The 17716-nt window shown below is 36.9% G+C and overlaps 2 protein-coding genes across 3 annotated transcripts; both read left to right on the forward strand.

Annotated features, from left to right (window-relative positions):
- Nucleotides 1–2650: 2650 nt before the first annotated feature.
- LOC113238978 lies at nucleotides 2651–8074 on the forward strand. Of its 2 annotated transcripts, none has more exons than XR_003311151.1 (2): nucleotides 2651–2753; nucleotides 7940–8054. XR_003311151.1 is itself a non-coding variant. In XM_026475846.1 (2 exons), the coding sequence occupies exons 1-2, from the start codon at nucleotides 7005–7007 to the stop codon at nucleotides 7948–7950; spliced, it is 699 nt and encodes a 232-aa protein (XP_026331631.1). In that variant the 5' UTR covers nucleotides 6425–7004; the 3' UTR covers nucleotides 7951–8074. The 2 variants fall into 2 exon arrangements, 1 of the variants encoding a protein (XP_026331631.1); XM_026475846.1 differs by lacking the exon at nucleotides 2651–2753 and adding an exon at nucleotides 6425–7692 and having other exon boundaries at nucleotides 7940–8074.
- Nucleotides 8075–8347: 273 nt separating this feature from the next.
- LOC113238979 (serine/threonine-protein phosphatase 4 regulatory subunit ppfr-4) lies at nucleotides 8348–16542 on the forward strand. Its single transcript, XM_026475847.1, has 7 exons — nucleotides 8348–8551; nucleotides 9123–9331; nucleotides 9570–9687; nucleotides 10210–10435; nucleotides 11285–11438; nucleotides 14617–14701; nucleotides 16034–16542. Exons 1-7 carry the CDS (start codon nucleotides 8426–8428, stop codon nucleotides 16142–16144), a joined length of 1029 nt encoding a protein of 342 aa, XP_026331632.1. The 5' UTR covers nucleotides 8348–8425; the 3' UTR covers nucleotides 16145–16542.
- Nucleotides 16543–17716: the final 1174 nt, after the last annotated feature.

A 17716-nucleotide genomic window follows, 5' to 3' on the forward strand; every position in this document is an offset into this window, starting at 1 on the left:
GATAATAATATTATAGATACCTATAGAGCGTTTTTCATAATACCAAACGGACACCGGCCCGTTACACCGTACCATACCACACCAAATTTAACTGCCTCTGTGGCCGAACGGTTACCATGCCGGACTGCCACGCAGAGGTCCCAGGTTCGATTCCCGGGCCGGGAGAAATATTTGTATGGCCTACATTTATTTCTCTCGTGAGTTTGGGTGTAATTTGTGGTTGTCTATGTGTGTGTGTCCATGGCACCCGCGACACAGGGTTTCCCTAGTGCGGGGCTATGTTGAGTGTGAGCGTTATTATTATTATAAATAGATATTAAAAATAATAACCGAACAAGTGACGTAAAAGTTACAAAAACTCGAGTCGAATATCAGCGTGGCCTTCAATAAACTAATGCTTATTAGCCTAGTGAATTAATCTAAAGTTCAATTTTGTACTACATTTTAATATTTATTTAATAATATCGTGTGAAATAAAACAACCTGTTTTTGACTGTGCATAGGTGTGTTTAGATGAGACCTAACTTTTTTCCATCCTGGACCTAACTCATACGAAAATGTAAAAAATGTTATAAGTATATCAAGTCTTCCATCCTTTATGAACAAGTCACAATTTCTTTTTATGCAATTAAAAAGTAAATAAATATTGCTTTTTCTACTAACTTTTGTAGCTGTTCACGGATTCTGGATAGTAAATCATGCACTTATTCAATAATGAATCAAGTCAATAAACGCCTTTTAATCTTAACTTTATTAGCAATTTTAAAAAACTGCTAAAACAAATTTGCCAGGTGATATTATAACAATATTGAGCGTGCTACTGATATTTTATCAAATAATTTATGTAATAAAAACAAAAAAACTAGATTTTCGTATATTTACTTATAGAATACCGTAATATTTTACACTTATAGAATACCGCAATGATATTATTTTTTGTATAACACTCCTTAGTTATACAAAAATTGAACAATACAAAGATATTTTTTTACGATACCAAGTCTGTATTTTGCCTTGTTGACTAATAGTGAAAGTAAGTATGAAGGAAAACTTGCTGTTTGAAGTAATTACAAAAATTAGTAAACATTTTTGGTAGGTAGGTAATTTGGAATAAAGATTACGCATCACCTAAGCTCGGGGCCGAATTTGCTGTCACATCACAGCTGTGATCGCTGCTGATGCCTCGATATTGTTTTGTTGTTGTTTGAAAATTTGAGGGAAGATAAATTATTTATTTATTAAAATACAAAAAAAAGTCGCATTTTTTATTTTTATCACAGAGTAAGCGGTTTTTATCACCTGTATTAATAGCAGCTCCTAAGCATAATATAGTTTTAGAGATGACGCAAGACGCTGTTCTTGTAAACATTTCTCACCGTCTGTGGACAAAGTACACAAAAGGCAATAATATGAGTATATATGAGTATATATGAGTATGTATGAGTATAGAATGAGTATTCTATAATGACTAAACATAAAAAAACCCCGGAGTTTTTTCTCTACAATCTTAAAGTGCATGATACTTGCCGGGCTAGTAAAGTATGTAGACCACTAAACAAGTTTGCGAAGCATTTTGGTACGGACAACGGCACATCAGACCACACATTTTTGTTCGAAAATCACCTCCAGTGCAACGGAACAAGATATGTAGCTTGATGTGCTGACGTGTGTACATTTATAAAATGTTTGGCTCCTTAGTTACTACTTATATCGATTTTATTAAATTTATATTTCAGAATTCTATGCATATTATCTAGGTTATATTTACAGACATATAATACAATTTGATCCATAAACAATAGTTTAAATGCTTGTATTGTAAGTTGTAAGTACCTACACGACACACGTACCCAAGGAAATAATTATTCATTCATGTTCTGCATTGACTTTTGTAAGCATTGACTTACAAATAAATGGACGACGGGTCTAACACAAAAACCACGAAAAAAATGTCCCAAGTCAACCTATTCGAAATTTAAATTGTAATGTCATCGCAGTATCGCGCTGTCAGTCGAACAAATGAAGACTAAAGCGGAGTTTGGCGCTTTGTATACGATTTTAGCGCCTTACAAGTGCGGACACTTTTTAGCGCGGACCCGACGTCCATATAATTGTAAGTCAATGTTTGTAAGTCAATGATGTTCTGACAAATTTTAAAGTGTCTAAACACAGTCGAAAAAATCAGGCTTGACACGCTACACTTTCGAACGTTCTTATTCTATGCGGCGTAGAATTCACGTAGAATTGAACCTAAATCTTTAGTGACAAGCTGGACAACCTGTTGACCCTGTATCTATAACTTTAGACTAATAAACACACTAAACATTTCCGACATTCGAACTTTTGTCTCCAATATTGTTCTAAATAAGATAAGTATACTATAAGATAATAGTCTTAAAAACCTCGGAAACTACAAATAATTGTCGTAATTTCTAAATGAACCAACAAAATCAAATCAAAATGACGATACTTTTAGTCATGTGGTGTAGCCAAAGCCTCAACAAATTAAAAAAAGAACAAAATGACGCAAGGCTCAGTGTTGCTAGTAATACATTTCTACCAACTATAATTTTTAACGGAAAAAGGAAAAATGGATTCGGTCAGAGTGATTGGAAGATACACGTGCTCTTTTTTTTGCTAAAGATTTTGTTGACCCTTTTCTTACTCTCTGAACTGCGAATTTGTTTATTTCTGTAGATTTCCCATATCTGTGCGTGCCGTTTATTGTGTTGTGTGTGTTTTGCGTGGTGAAGGTAAATTATATGTAGTTTTATGTCTGATATGGAGGTTGAAGGAGGCGGTACTGACCCTCCGGATATATCCGGGGAGTCGGGGCCGCTGCCGCCATCCCCCGACCTTTTTACGTCGATTACTCCTACAATATCTGGTAGTAAACGGAAAAGCTGTATAGCAGAAACTGATAACAGTACCCCAAAAAAACTCGTTACTGAATTTGTAACCCCATCGGCATCTATACAAACCATTTATACGCACCCCAATGCCGAGGAAAAGAAAATTTATTCTACTAATGATAAAGGTCCATTTGTAGTTCAAGTCTCACGTTTGGAGTCTGCCCCAGATAGTGGTTTAACACTAAGACCTGTCAAGTTTGGCCAATTTCTATTCAAAAATAAAATTAAAAATATTATAAACGGCAGCCTGAAGGCTGTTGGTCGCAATAGGCTGTCAATGCAATTTGCTTCAGCACATGAAGCAAACAATTTTGTACAAAATCCAATCCTCGGTCAGGCGGACTACAAGGCTATCATCCCCACCCACATAATTACCCGCATGGGAGTAATCAGAGGTATACCAAATGACCTCACAATGGACGAACTAGTAGAGAGCCTAGTCTTACCTTCAGGAACTGGCGATATCATTAAAGCCCGCCGTCTAAATAGAAAGGTGTCACACAATGATACTACTGAGTGGATCCCCACTCAATCAGTCGTAGTCACTTTCTCTGGCCAGTCCTTGCCACAGCATGTTTAATGGTTTTACTCCTCTCTCCCTGTGGAAAGCTATCTCCTCCCCACCATCCAATGCTTGAAATGCTGCCGCTTTGGCCACGTCAAAGCTCAATGTCGGTCCAAACCTCGGTGCTATAAATGTGCCCAACCCCACTCTGGGGAAACATGTAGTGTAACCACCCCAACATGTTTGTACTGTTCAGCTTTGCACCAATCTAACGACAAAAACTGCCCCGAACTATCAAGGCAAAAGTCAATAAAGCTTGTGATGTCACAAGAAAAAGTCTCTTACTTAGAAGCCTCTGTTCGCTTCCCGGCCGTCAGACGGTCTTTCGCCGACGTTGCGTCTACATCCACACATATACCATCTGACTCATTGTCCTTTCCACAACCCTCCCGTCCAGCCACCACTTCATATAGAAAAACCGTAACAACAAACCAGAAACCAAAGCCACCCCGCCAAACCTCAGGCTATGACAACCAAACCCACATGGAATTAATCGCAACTCCCTCTTCCTCTTTACCTAACGGCTCCGCCTTATTAAATAGGTCTAATACACCAGATAATGACAACTTCTTCGATTTACTACTTTCTACACTTTTAAATATCTTATCCCGTTTTGATGACACTGATTTACCGTCCCACGTGCTTAATAAACTTTCCCCTATCGTCAATAAATTTTACAATGGATCTGTACCTTCTGCAGTGGAACTGTCGGAGTGTTAGACCTAAAAAACCTGATCTCATATACCTTATAAATAAATATAAACCCGTTATCATCGTCCTCTTGGAGACGTGGCTGGTTCCGGGATCCTTTTTCCGTATCCCGGGCTATACATGTGTCCGAGAGGATCGTGCAGATGGGTACGCAGGTACTCTAATCTTAATAAAACACTCAATTATTTTCCATAAAGTTTCCCTCCCTGACCACAATACTAATGAAATTAATGCTGTTGCAGTCAGGGCTTTTAATATCTCATTCATGTCTGTCTATATTCCCCACCCACATCACTCCCTCATTCCTGAGCTTAATCTATTGTTTTCTAGTATTACCTCCCCTCTCATGATCTTTGGGGACTTTAATAGTCACCACACTGCTTGGGGTTCCTATAAAAATGACACATTCTCCTATCTTTTATTAGACATCTTTGATGAGTTTAATATATGTTTCCTCAACGATGGATCTCCGACACGTAGATCTTTCCCTCTCCAGGATACAAGACGAGCTGTGGACATTACTTTGTGCTCTCCAAGCCTAGTGCCCAGTTCTTCTTGGAGGACTCTTCCATATACTTTCGGAAGTGATCATTTCCCCATACTCGTTTCTGTAACAAGCAGCTGCACTCCATCGAAGCAACACTCTTCTCTATTAAAATTTAACACCTCTAAGGCTGACTGGGACAAGTATGGTCAATTTCTGGATTTAGAGCTACAGTCCCTGCCCAGTGTTGGGGATTTATCTCTTCAAGAAACCTATTCCAGATTTGTAGCATCAATCAATTCTTCCGCAATGGCCTCTATCCCCCTTGAAAACTCACCTCGGAGCCTAATCTCTTCCCCTCCATGATGGGATCACGAGTGTACTACTATTGTTACTAAACGAAAAGAAGCTGAAATCCAGTATAACAGCTCTATGACCACAAATAACTTTTTACACTACCAGAATGCAGCGGCCCAAGCTAAACGGCTTCTTTCAGAGAAGAAAAAATCTGGTTGGTTGCGGTTTTGCGAAACCATTTCACCCCGTTCTCCTCCTTCTATCATTTGGAAAAACATCAAAAGATTTCGCTGTTCTCAACGCAATAACGATCCCTCCAGCTTCGATCCTTCATGTTGGCTCGATGGTTTTGTGAACAAGCTATGCCCTCCATGGGTCCCCAGTCAAGAGGAGGCTTCTGCATTTGCTGCCGCCTTGGCTTCTCCAGATCGTATGAATGACCCATTCTCGTTCTCAGAACTGCTCCTAGTTTTGGACCAACTTAAGGACTCCTCCCCAGGAGTAGATGGAATACCATATTCCTTCTTGAAAAATGCGAGGACTTCTGCTAAGATGACATTTTTAGAAATTATTAACTCCATATTCCTCTCAGGGTATCCTCCGGAGGAATGGAAGGCGCATGTGGTTATCCCTATTTTGAAACCAGGCAAAAATGCTACAGACTCTTCCAACTATCGTCCCATTGCGTTATCCTGTACCCTAGCGAAAATCATGGAGCATCTTATTAAAAATCGGTTGGAGTGGCTCTTGGAAAATAGAGATATTTTAGCTAAAAGCCAGTTTGGTTTTAGGAAGGGTAGCGGCACTATGGATAGCATAAGTCTCCTGGTCTCTGATATTCGCCTGGCCTTCTCAAAGAATGAGTCTCTGATTGGTGTTTTCTTGGATATTTCCGCTGCTTATGATAGTGTGATTCTTCCCCTGCTCAGGCAAAAAATGCATCAGCTGAGCATCCCGGTAAGATTGACCAATTTCATTTTTAATCTCTTCTCGTGTAGGACATGCTTGTTTCGTTTCCAAGGAAACTTTGTCGCATCAAGGAACGTCTGGAGGGGCCTTCCGCAAGGATCTGTTCTCAGTCCTTTGCTGTACAATATTTATACGTATGATCTGGAGAGATCAGTGAACAGTTTTTGTAGTATCCTCCAATATGCTGATGATCTGACTATTTATGCCCACGGCTCGTCACTGGATGACATCGGTCTCCGTCTGAATACTGCTCTACAATACTTAGGCGATTGGCTAACTGACCATGGTCTTTCTTTGTCTGCCCCTAAAAGTGGTGTAGTGGTTTTTTCCCGGAAAAAGTTCACCCCACAAGTTCCAGTCAATATCCTAGACCAGCGTAAAACAATCTTTGACAATTTCAAATTTCTGGGGCTCATACTAGATTCCAAATTGACGGGCGTCCCTCATTTAAACTTTATTGCCAAAAAGTATGAGACTAACATTAATATTCTCCGCTCCCTGTCAGGCACTTGGTGGGGTTCCCACCCATTCTGTCAAAAAATATTGTACAATGCCATAATCCGTAGTCACTTTGACTACGGCTCGTTTTTATTGGAACCGTGTCATAAAACTGCCCTCAATTTGTGGGACAAAATCCAATCAAAGTGTCTCCGTCTCATCATTGGAGCCATGAAGTCTACACCAATAAATGCTCTCCAGGTTGAGTGTGTGGAACCCCCTCTCTTTTTAAGAAGGCAGTTTCTCGCTGATAGATTTTTGTACAAGGTGGCGCAACTATCTCCTCACCCTCTTCTGGCCAAGCTTCACGAACTGTCTGATCTAACTAGATCTTCTAAATATTGGCAAATCAAAGATATACCCTGCATTCTTAAAAGTTACCACAAATTTATCAAAATCAATTCTCCCGTTTTCCAATGCGCTAAAAATCCCCTTTTTTTCTTGTCTTTATGATGTAATAATATTTAAACCTGAGATAATCTTGGACTTTGGTATTTACAAAGATTCCCCTGCTGCAGACAGACAGTTCAATAAGGCCTTGGCTAAGGACTGGCAGGGCTGGTTGACTATGTATACGGATGCTTCCAAGCTGGCTGCTGATGGTTGTGTCGGTGCGGCTGTATGGATCCCAAAATATGAAATTATTCTGAACTGTAAATGCCCATCTCAGGCATCAATATTCACAGGAGAATCTACTGCCCTACTTGAAGCTCTCAGTTATGTTGAATCTCACAAACTGAACAAAAGTATAATTTTTTCAGACTCAAAAAGCTGTTTACAGGCTATTCTGGCAAACCAATTTGTTAGTAAAAGTAAATTCCATAATATCCTGAAGATCAAGGAGGTCTTGTATCAATGCCATAGTAATAACATTCAGGTTGTATTGGCGTGGATTCCAGGTCATAGCGGGATCCAAGGCAATGAAACCGTAGACATACTGGCGAAAAACGCTATCCAAACAGGTTGCCTTAATCATTATAGGACATATACCTATGACCTCCTGCCTTTAGCTACCAATGATATGTTTTCCTCATGGAGCAATGAGTGGAATAAAATCAAGCTTATCAAGGGCAAGTACTATGCTGATATCCAAATAAGTATCCCCAAAAAACCTTGGTTTTTTAACCTTAAAAGATTCAGTAAATCTGTAACTTCTACGATATGCCGACTTCGCCTTGGTCATGCCTGCACCCCGGTCCATCTGGCAAAACTTAGAATACGGGATAACTCAATTTGTGAATGTGGCCTAGATGAAGGTACCCCAGACCATATATTTTTCAGCTGCCCTTCCAGAACTTGTTCCATCTACGATAGTCTTCCACCGTCCATTCCGCGTCCCGTAAATTTCCAGTTTCTGCTATATGTCTTTTCAAATCCTCTACTGAAATTAATTACTGATTTTATTAGTATTAACAAACTTAAATTATAACACTATTTATTTTTATTTTATTTATATCATTAATGGTGATGGTACCTATATTGTGTCGTGTTGTATTGTTTCAGAATTGGAATAGACTAAAGAGCAGCGTTAAATGTTTAAACATTGGAAAATAAATAAAAGTGTAACTCCCATGACTGACTAGACATTGGCAAAATTCTAAAAGAGAAGCCATCCTTCTTTTTAAAAATAGAATAGAAAAAAAGGAAAAATAAAAACGATACAACTATTTGTTAATGCTGCAATTTGTTGGATATTATGTTGAAAGTGGAAAAAATTTAATTGTGCATATAAAATATCATTTTGTTGCACAAGTAGAATTGTTTACAGCTTTTACAGAAACAAAACATAGATATATAAATTAATTAATAATGTAACAAGTTATCATAAATAAAATAAAAAATAAATAATAAATAATTAGTAACAATTAAAACTTACAAATAGCAACATCATTCCTTACGCCAACGCCAATAAAAACAATCGAAATTCTGCTGATGCCTGTTGTGTTGTTGCTTTAAATTTTGTTTTCGAGAAGATTCTGTACTATAATTATGGCTGAAAGTGTCCCAGGAAATTCTACAGAAGAAGAGACATTGAAACACCTCTTCGACGATGCTATGAAACTGTACGATACTATAGAAAATGGAAAAGAATCTACAAACAGCGATGCAGTTCAGGTAGGCCTGTGCACACAGCTACAACATCAATTCTCAGCATTTTAATACAATAAATTGAAATTATAATAAAATATATACACAAAAAATGATTTCAGTCAAAATACTTAAGTTTGCAAATATTTTCTTTGTTAGAATTACACAACTTTTTAATTATATTGGTCACACAACTCGCAGAGTTGAGATTTTTTTGCACTCTGGTCTGTTTTTCTTTCATTCTTATTGTGTTAAATATTCGAAATCGAGAGGAACAGACTGAACGTGGTCTCAAAATAAGTGTGTATATTGTATGTATGTACAATACTATTTTGTGTTAATAGACACTAATTTTAAAATCAATCTATTTTGTCACCAATGCTAAGTAACTATATATATGTCGTTCATCAGTTATATGTGTAATACAACTTACGCTAAAGAGAACACACAAAAATTAAAAAAAATACTTAGGATTTGCATTAAATAGGTATAAAATAGGATAGAAAATGGTAGCCCTGGTTTGAACAATACTTTGACCCCACAGACAACTTATAAAGCGAAATTGATATCCCATTACTTAAAGCTACCCTTTTTTCAGATGAGTATCAAAAATGCAATATCAAAGTTCGAAAAGGTGACAGACCTTGTCTCTTATTCTGGAATGTTCAGTAGTAATGAGAGTCTTGAAGAGCTGCCAACAGAGACGCTTCAGTATCTCCTTCTGCCTGCGTTGCTTGGCACACTTACGTTGAAGCTGTGTGGACGGCCAAGGAAGGATATCATTCATGTTGCTGAGATTTATTTCAAGTAAAGTGTGATGGGGTTCATAGTTATCATGATATACATATAATGATCTATAAAAAAAAATATTTCCTATACTATACTATTTTGATTACATTTTAAATATCTACAAAATTATGCAATTATTTTATATTTAATTGTATCTTTTGTTTTGTAGTAATCACATATTTTGTAAATTTATGCATAAGAAATAAAATAAATTGCAACAATAACACTACATTTTACGATTATGTACATTTTTCAGAGACTTTCTACAAAGATGTAAGGACTATGGAGTAACAGATGTAGAGATACCCCAAGGAGACAGCCAATCGCAGAACAGAGAGTGCCCACTGACTGAACAAGCCAAGATTGCCAGCATGGTAACTTTACGATCTACTGCATAGTATTCTAAGGATCATTTCATCATCAATGCTTGTATCCTTAAGTTTAATTAAATACTTTATATCCATAGTCATAATGATGCCAGGTTTATATATTAAGTGTCATCTGCCCTGATTTTCAGGGGTTGTTACACTGCTCACAGTGGTCTCTCACAGACTGATAATGTATTACAGTGATTTTGCATCAAAGTGATTGTGCTAGCACAGCATAGTTGCAACAGAACCTTTTAAAACAGGGACTTTTCAATGCTCAAATCAATCCATTTTTCTGGGATATAGGGACAGAGTGGAGGTGCGTTCGTGTAGATGCCATGTATTTGGAACTCCTCACATTTGCTGGAACCACCATTCCACAGTGTTGTGTGTCTACTGAAAATCACTTAATAGTATTTTGTTAAATGTCAAATTTGTTATTGCAATGCGAGTCAATGATTTTTACTATTGCATTACTTTTAGAATTTTTAGCAATGTTTGTAAAAACATTTATACTTCTTATTCCAGGTCCTTACAAGAGATGCCAAAATCAAACGCTACAAGCAAGCTAAAGAACTAAAAGATAAATTAAGCAACCTGTCTACAGCAATGGCTTTGCCAAATGTTGACGAGGAAACAAAACGAGATTACTTTGTAACTTTGCTGTTGTGTTACATCAACCAGGCACTCGATGAGCTTGCTAGCATTGATCAGGAGAAACCTATTTTGGAATATATGGAAAAACAGACTGGACGTAAGTTATATGTTATTGTAGGTCATTCTGGGGTTTGTGTCTACCTAATTTCCATGGCAAATTTTTATCAATTATTCATGTATATTATGGTGAAATATTAAATATATTTCACAATAATATACTTGAGCCATTCCCACAAACTATTCCAAACCCAGTGTGTCTATACATACAGATTGTTTTTTTTTTATTTCTTCTTTTTGCCAATATGCAATCGGTCTTACGTGAGACCATAAGCAGTTCATTCTTTGATATATTTTGGCATGCCAGGCATACCCTTCCAACGTTGGGTTGCCTTTAAGGGGAAAACTATTCAGCTCTGTTAGTTTGGTTGGTTCTTTCTTTATAGGACTTAGTTGGCCTAGTTATTTCCTCAATAATTGTAGGCATTTTAAGATATTCTTGAATCTCATGTATTTTAGTGAACCATGGAGCATTTGTGATTGACTTAAGAACTGTTTTGGCATCAATGCAGAATTTCAATGTTTGACTGAATAGCAGTTCCCCAAAGCTCAAAGTCTACAGATGTTATGTTGTTTTTTTAGAGTAAAAATTTGTTCAAGGGAAAAATCTTATTTGTAATATTGGAGCCAATAATTTGCACTGTGGACGCTGGATGAGGAGCTCACAGGTTTGATTCCTGGTAGGATCGATTAAGGGAATGAACAATCGGTTCTGATCTGAGTATTCCGTATGAATTCTATTGCATTTATACTCATAGTACAGAGAATTTTCTAGTTTGAGACCAAGTAATTGGTGTTGTTGTCTGGCACCTAATTCAATGTCAATATACTGTATAAAATAGGTTTGTTACGTATTATTTCTGATCCATTCCCTTTATTTTTATTACAGCAAAGAAACCAAAACAAGACCGCCACATACAGCCTCTTAAGCCAGTGATAATAACTCGAGATGCAGTACAAAAAGCAGTATACGGACTTGGTTACCCCTCTATCCCCACAATGACCATCGAGGAGTTCTACGACAATAGAGTTAAGGAGGGGTTGTAAGTACATTAATTTCTTGCTTACTTCGGTGGTACAGTGACCTTAAGTGACACCAGATTTCTGTTCTGAAACTCCTAGCTAGCACCGAGGTCCTTTAGGTCTTTCTGGATTTCATTGCTCCAGCGGTACCTATAGTCTGTCTTTTTTGAAGATGGAGTAAAATAACAGTTCATTGGGTAAAAGTATTGTCTGCTTACAAGCAACTAGTAATTGCAGTCAATAAATAGTTGTGACATCTGGTATTAATTAACATGGGTGCAATTAGCTGCCATTAGCACGGGTGTCCCTCAATGCTCAATTCTAGGACCATTTTTGTTTTTAGTTTATATGAATGACTTACCTAGCCTTATGGAGGGTATAAAACATGAGATTGTATTGTTTGCTGATGATACTTCCTTATTATTTAAAGTTAAAAGGCACCAATGTTCCTACGACGATGTGAACAATGCTATATCTAAAGTAGTTGATTGGTTTGCTGTTAATAACCTACTTCTTAATGAGAAAAAAACAAATTGTATGAAATTTACATTACCCAATGTTAGAGAGACGGTTACAAACATTGTAGTTAGAAACGAAAAATTGAATCTTGTGGATACAGTTGTATTTCTAGGTATAACGTTAGATGCTAAATTGCAATGGGGTCCCCATATAATTATCAAAACGGCTCCGCTCTGCAGTGTACGCGATTAAAAAAATAAGGAAACTTTCAGACGTCGAAACCGCTACATTGGTTTACATCAGTTACTTTCACAGTCTAATGACGTACGTCATTTTGCTTTGCATTTTGCATTTTGGGTAATGCCGCCGATATCAATAGAATCTTTGTCCTGCAGAAACGTGCGGTTAGGGCAATTTACAATCTGGGCCCCAAAGTATCTTTGAGAGATAAGTTTAAGGAAATTAACATTCTTACACTAGCCTCACACTACATTTATGAAAATGTAATTTATGTTAAAAGGAATAGTCATTTCTTTATGAATAATAGTGATAGACATAACATTAACACGAGGAATAAAAATAAACTAGCTTTTCTTGATAGTCGTCTTCACAAAGTCAAAAAATCATTTAAGGAGCCAATGTATACGCTTCTATAACAAGATTCCGGTTGATATACAAAATTTGCAAAATTTGAAATAGAAGAGATAAAAAACGAAAAGGAATAATTATAACCTTTCTTGTCTATTCTATTTTTAAGTTTCTGGTCTCTCTTGTAGAATTTTGCCAATGTCGTGTCAGTCATGGGAGTTACACTTTCGTTTTTTAGATGTTTAATTAATTAACACTGCTCTTTAGTCTATTCTGGTTTCTGGAACAATACAGAACAACACGATATACCATCACTGTGGTTACCTATCAGTAACCGAAAATCCGATATGACATTTTCCAGAAATAACGTTTGGTCGAAATTTCATAACCTCGAAAGTAATTTTGAGAGGAAAATGTTTTTTCTTTTAAACCTAACTTAACCGAACCTAATCGTGTCTTTGTAATAAACATTCAACATATCCTGAAAGAACAACTGTTTTGTTATAATTTGGTTTTCTGTGTAATGAAAATTCCAACAAACTTTATTTCGAACAAAAAAATTTTCATCACCGTTACAAATAGTTAAATAAATAAGTTTTATAATTTAAGTTTGTTAGTACTAATAAAATCAGATATTAATTCTAAGAGGGTATTTGTAAAAAACATATAACAGAAACTTGAAATTTACGGGGCGAGGAATAGAAGGTGGAAGACTCACAGATAGAACACGTTCTGGTCGGGCAGCTGAAAAATATGTGGTCTGGGGTGCTTTCATCCAGGCCGCTTTCACAAATTGAGCTATCCCGTACTCTAAGTTTTGCCAGATGGACCGGAGTTTATAACATTTGAAGTACAAGTTGGGTTTTTTCAGCGACACTAAGGGTCGTATTCTAGAACTCTACTCAATGCTCAAGTCAGGACTTGAGTATTGCAGTGAGCACTGAAAATCATCAAGTCCTTGCCATTAGGGTCGTATTTCCAGTGCTTGATATCATATTCAAGTCTGCTCAAATCCTGACTTGAGCATTGAGTAGAGTTCTGGAATACGACCCTGAGTGCTAACGTCAACACCGACGACACCACGCAGCCAGTTTCGTTTCAGCCAGTACGCGGGGCATTCGATATCATTGTAGATTGAATAACGCAGGCAGAATATTGAACAGTCCGTATTTTTTTTTGTGTGTATGTACGTGATTTTCCGACATACTTGAACCGATTTTAATGATTCTTTTTTTGTTGGAAAGGAAGTATCGCATCAGTGGTCCCGTTAACTGCCTCCGTGGCCCAACGGTTACCATACCGGACTGCCACGCAGAGGTCCCCGGGTTCGATTCCCGGGCCGGGAGAAATATTTGTATGGCCTACATTTATTTCTCTCGTGAGTTTGTGTAATTTGTGGTTGTCTATGTGTGTGTCCATGGCACCCGCGACACAGGGTTTCCCTAGTTCGGGGCTATGTTGAGTGTGTGCGTTCAAATTTGAAGAAAACATTCCACCTCAGGTTCTTCAGTAGTTTTTTTGTGTGTATGTTACGCGTTTACTCCCGACATTTATAATGTAAATATATAATATAGATAACTGCCTCCGTGGCTGGTTACCATTTTGGCTGCCACACGGAGGTCTCGGGTTCGATTCTCGACCTGAGAGAAATATTAGCAGGGCCTACATTTATTTCTGCACCTTCCTGACTATACTCTGGAAGATGCAGTTGTTATTGAAAATTAATCCAGTCCATGGCACCCGCGATACAGGGTTTCCCTAGTGCGGGACTGTGAGTGTGTGCGCCTTATTATTATTATTATTTGTGAACCGATTTCGATGATTCTTTTTTTATTAGAAAGGACGTACCTCAGTACTGGTCACATTCAAATTTAAAGAAAATATTCCACCTCTAATATTCCGCCTTCCAAGGGTGGCTAATTAGTTGATGAATCCAGTTTATTGAATTTCAATATAACTTGGCACATAGATGTAGTTCCAATAAAATTAACACGGGTAAGCAAACAGCAAAATTTTGAGGTCGGGTTTTTTTTTTAAATTTTATTTTCCACTGCGGTATACAGATTTTTTGCCTCCTCCACTGGCATCAATAATTTATAATTCAGAATTTTGGAAACTAATAAAAATAACCAGGTATGTTGTGCATTTCAGGTTCCCTGGATCGTGTACATCCATTCCTCATCAAACTATACACAGTTCTGAGGACGATCCGGACGACGTCGAGAATATAAGAAAGGTACGCTTTTTAATAAAATTAAGACACAATTAATTGATTGATGAAATAAAGATCCCAAAAACCAAAATAAATTGTAGCGAACTGTAACACTAACTTAGAGCGAAGCCACATGGATGCTGCTGGTGTGTTGCGTCGTTGCAACGCTATGATTTCAATCGCACAACGTGAAGGTCTGTCCAGATATAGGCGTTATTTGCTGCCGCTGTGGCAGCAAATAAAGGCATTGCGTGTTACTAAAGGCCCATTTAGATGGAGAGAGTTTCTCGTCTCGAAGGTACGATTATCGAAAGAATTCCACGTGAGCGATAATCACCTCTCTTTTGAATATTGAACGTCTCCGTAAACAGAACTTGAAAGCAAAAATTTCGAGTTTTTGTGCCAGCCGTTTCTACCATGCGTGCAGTGCGCGAGGGTGTTTTGACTCTCACTGCTTTTCTAAGACAAGAATTAATGAAACGAGAGCGAAAAAAAATTTGGGTTAAGAAATATTATAAAATTTAAAAATGTATATTTTTAAACAGTGCAATGAACTTAATATTATCAGCAGTTCCAAATTTGAATGATTTTTGCGTCATTTTGATATATTCATAGTCAATACCGAAGTAATCAATGATCTCGAATCGCAATTCTCGCACTCAAAACAGTTAGAACCGACTTGTACGATAATCGTATGAACTTGAAAAAATGTCATACGAGATCGTGTTTAGACAAGTCGAAAACTCGTAAGCAAGAATCTCCTTACTACATATTTCTCTGTGTAAACAGTCGAGGAGGCGATTACGTTGTTTGCGAATCTCGTATGACATAATCGTAGGCGAGATTTTAGTTCTTGCCTCAATGTAAACATTATGATACGATAATCTTATGGCGATTATTTATATATACTTACGATAATCGCGTACGATTTTTTGTCACGAAGCATGCGATAAACTCTCTCCATCTAAATGGGCCTTAACTAATTTATAAAAAACGCTTCCTAATGTGGGTAGATATTGGTAATCCGAAACAAAATAAAACACTGTCTATAAAAATGTAAAAAAGCGTGGTAATAAAATAAAAATCTGAAAAGTAAATTAAAAATGAGTTTATTCAGCTTTAGCATGGGCCAATATGAAAATGGAAGTAAATTAATTTGCTAATTTGCGAACTCAGTGATGGTTAAATCATGCAAAATAGCTGCGCTTGTGTGAATATTTTTCCATGCTGTTAATTTTTCCACCTTCCTTCCGCGTAAAATTAATAAAATAAATAACACAAGCGCAACTACAGTCACAAACACCACCACCAAATATTTTTTGTTATAATATCAAGATATTCTTAATTTGTTTTCAGGAAGAAAGAATTGAAAAAGATGACCCCGAAGAGTTGGCACGACAACGGAATATGGATGAATACAAGGACGAGCATCGCCGCGGGTGGGGCAACCGGTATAACAGAAGTTAAAAACCTGCCTCGTATTATTTATTACAATTGTCAGTGGGATAGTTCGCAATGTCATTTTTAACCGACTTTGAAAAAGGGAGGAGGTTATCCATTGTTTTTTTTGTGTGTGTTGTACTCCGACATTTATAATATAACTATATAACATAGATAACAGCCTCCGTGGCCGAATGGTTACCATGTCCCGGGTTCGATTCCCGGGCCGAGAGAAATATTTGTTTGGCCTACGTTTATGTCTGCACCTTCCTGACTATACTCTGGAAGATGCAGTTGTTATTAACTAAAAATTAATCCAGTCCATGGCACCCGCGATACAGGGTTTCCCTAGTGCGGGACTATGAGTGTGTGCGACTTATTATTATTATTTGTGAACCGAGGATTTCGAGGATTCTTTTTTTATTAGAAAGGACGTACCTCAGTACTGGTCACATTCAAATTTAAAGAAAATATCCCACCTTCCAAGGGTGGCTAATTAGGGGATGAATCCAGTTTTTTGAATTTTACCCACTTTCCGTTAACCAAATTCAATAAAATTTGACAAATAGACGTAGTTCCACAAACCTGAGGTCGTTTTTTTAAATAAAGTTATAATTATGTTGACGTGAATTGGAGTCAATAAAACTGTCGACAACAACTACATAACTATTTAAAATTTTATGAAAACTGGCAACCCTGTGAATGTTATTTTACTTCGTCTTCAAAAAAGACAGACTATACGTTTGTATAGAGTTACCTTACTTGTCTTGTTATTCTATTTGTTTACTTTGTACATTGCGTAATTAAAGTTGATCCATTACGTTCCGTGGCAATGTAAATTGACTCTCATTCTTCTCGCGGGCGGTATTTATATGCAATTATGCTTCTTACATATTTATATTATGTACTAACTGTGAATAAATACATTTATAAACTATGTTTTGCATTTCAATGTAATTATTTTAGCAACCGTATTTTGTATGTCGCATGTTAATTGATTTTATTAGATTTGAGAAATCTTTTAGCCGCAGTCAATTATGGTTACGTAGATCCTAATGATATATTTAACTGACTTCAAAAAAGAGAAGTAGGTTCTTGATTCGAGTATGTTTTTTTTGTATGTTACGCGATAATTCCGGCCAGCATTTTTGAACAGATTTTGATGATTCTGTTTTTGTTGGAAAGAGTGTCCCATTTAAATTTGAAGAAAGTATTCCATCTCTAAGGGTGGCAATCTAGGGGATGAATGATTTTTGAGGTCGGTTTTCTTAGTAGTCTCACTGTACTGAGATTATTTGGTTAGATAACACTAACAAATTTTCAAAATGGACGTTTCTGGTTTAACAGTATTGGTTTCCGTATAATTGAGCAATAAGAATGTAGAAAATACTTTTTTGGGGCGTTATGGCTTGTGTCCTACTGAGTACAACTCTGCCAATATCCGGGTTGAAAGATAGAAAAGATGAGCTAAGTTTTTTTCCATCCTATATAATGTATATTTCCTTTGAAACTTGACATTTGTGGCTGTCAGTGGTATTTACTTAGTTACATGCTTAGAATAATAACGCATAGAATGATAGTTTCATATCAAACGAACTG

This window comes from Hyposmocoma kahamanoa, unplaced genomic scaffold (assembly GCF_003589595.1).
Source record: "Hyposmocoma kahamanoa isolate Upper Pololo Valley unplaced genomic scaffold, ASM358959v1 98975, whole genome shotgun sequence".
In the NCBI taxonomy this organism is placed as follows: domain Eukaryota; kingdom Metazoa; phylum Arthropoda; class Insecta; order Lepidoptera; family Cosmopterigidae; genus Hyposmocoma; species Hyposmocoma kahamanoa.

What these genes read in the sequence shown, in the direction of transcription:
- LOC113238978 (XM_026475846.1), top strand. Translation starts at nt 7,005, where the DNA reads ATGTATACGGATGCTTCCAAGCTGGCTGCTGATGGTTGTGTCGGTGCG.
- LOC113238979 (XM_026475847.1), top strand. Translation starts at nt 8,426, where the DNA reads ATGGCTGAAAGTGTCCCAGGAAATTCTACAGAAGAAGAGACATTGAAA. An exon ending in GTTGCTGAGATTTATTTCAA is followed by an intron (nt 9,332 to 9,569) that starts GTAAAGTGTGAT and finishes TACATTTTTCAG; the next exon opens with AGACTTTCTACAAAGATGTA. An exon ending in TATGGAAAAACAGACTGGAC is followed by an intron (nt 10,436 to 11,284) that starts GTAAGTTATATG and finishes TTTTTATTACAG; the next exon opens with CAAAGAAACCAAAACAAGAC.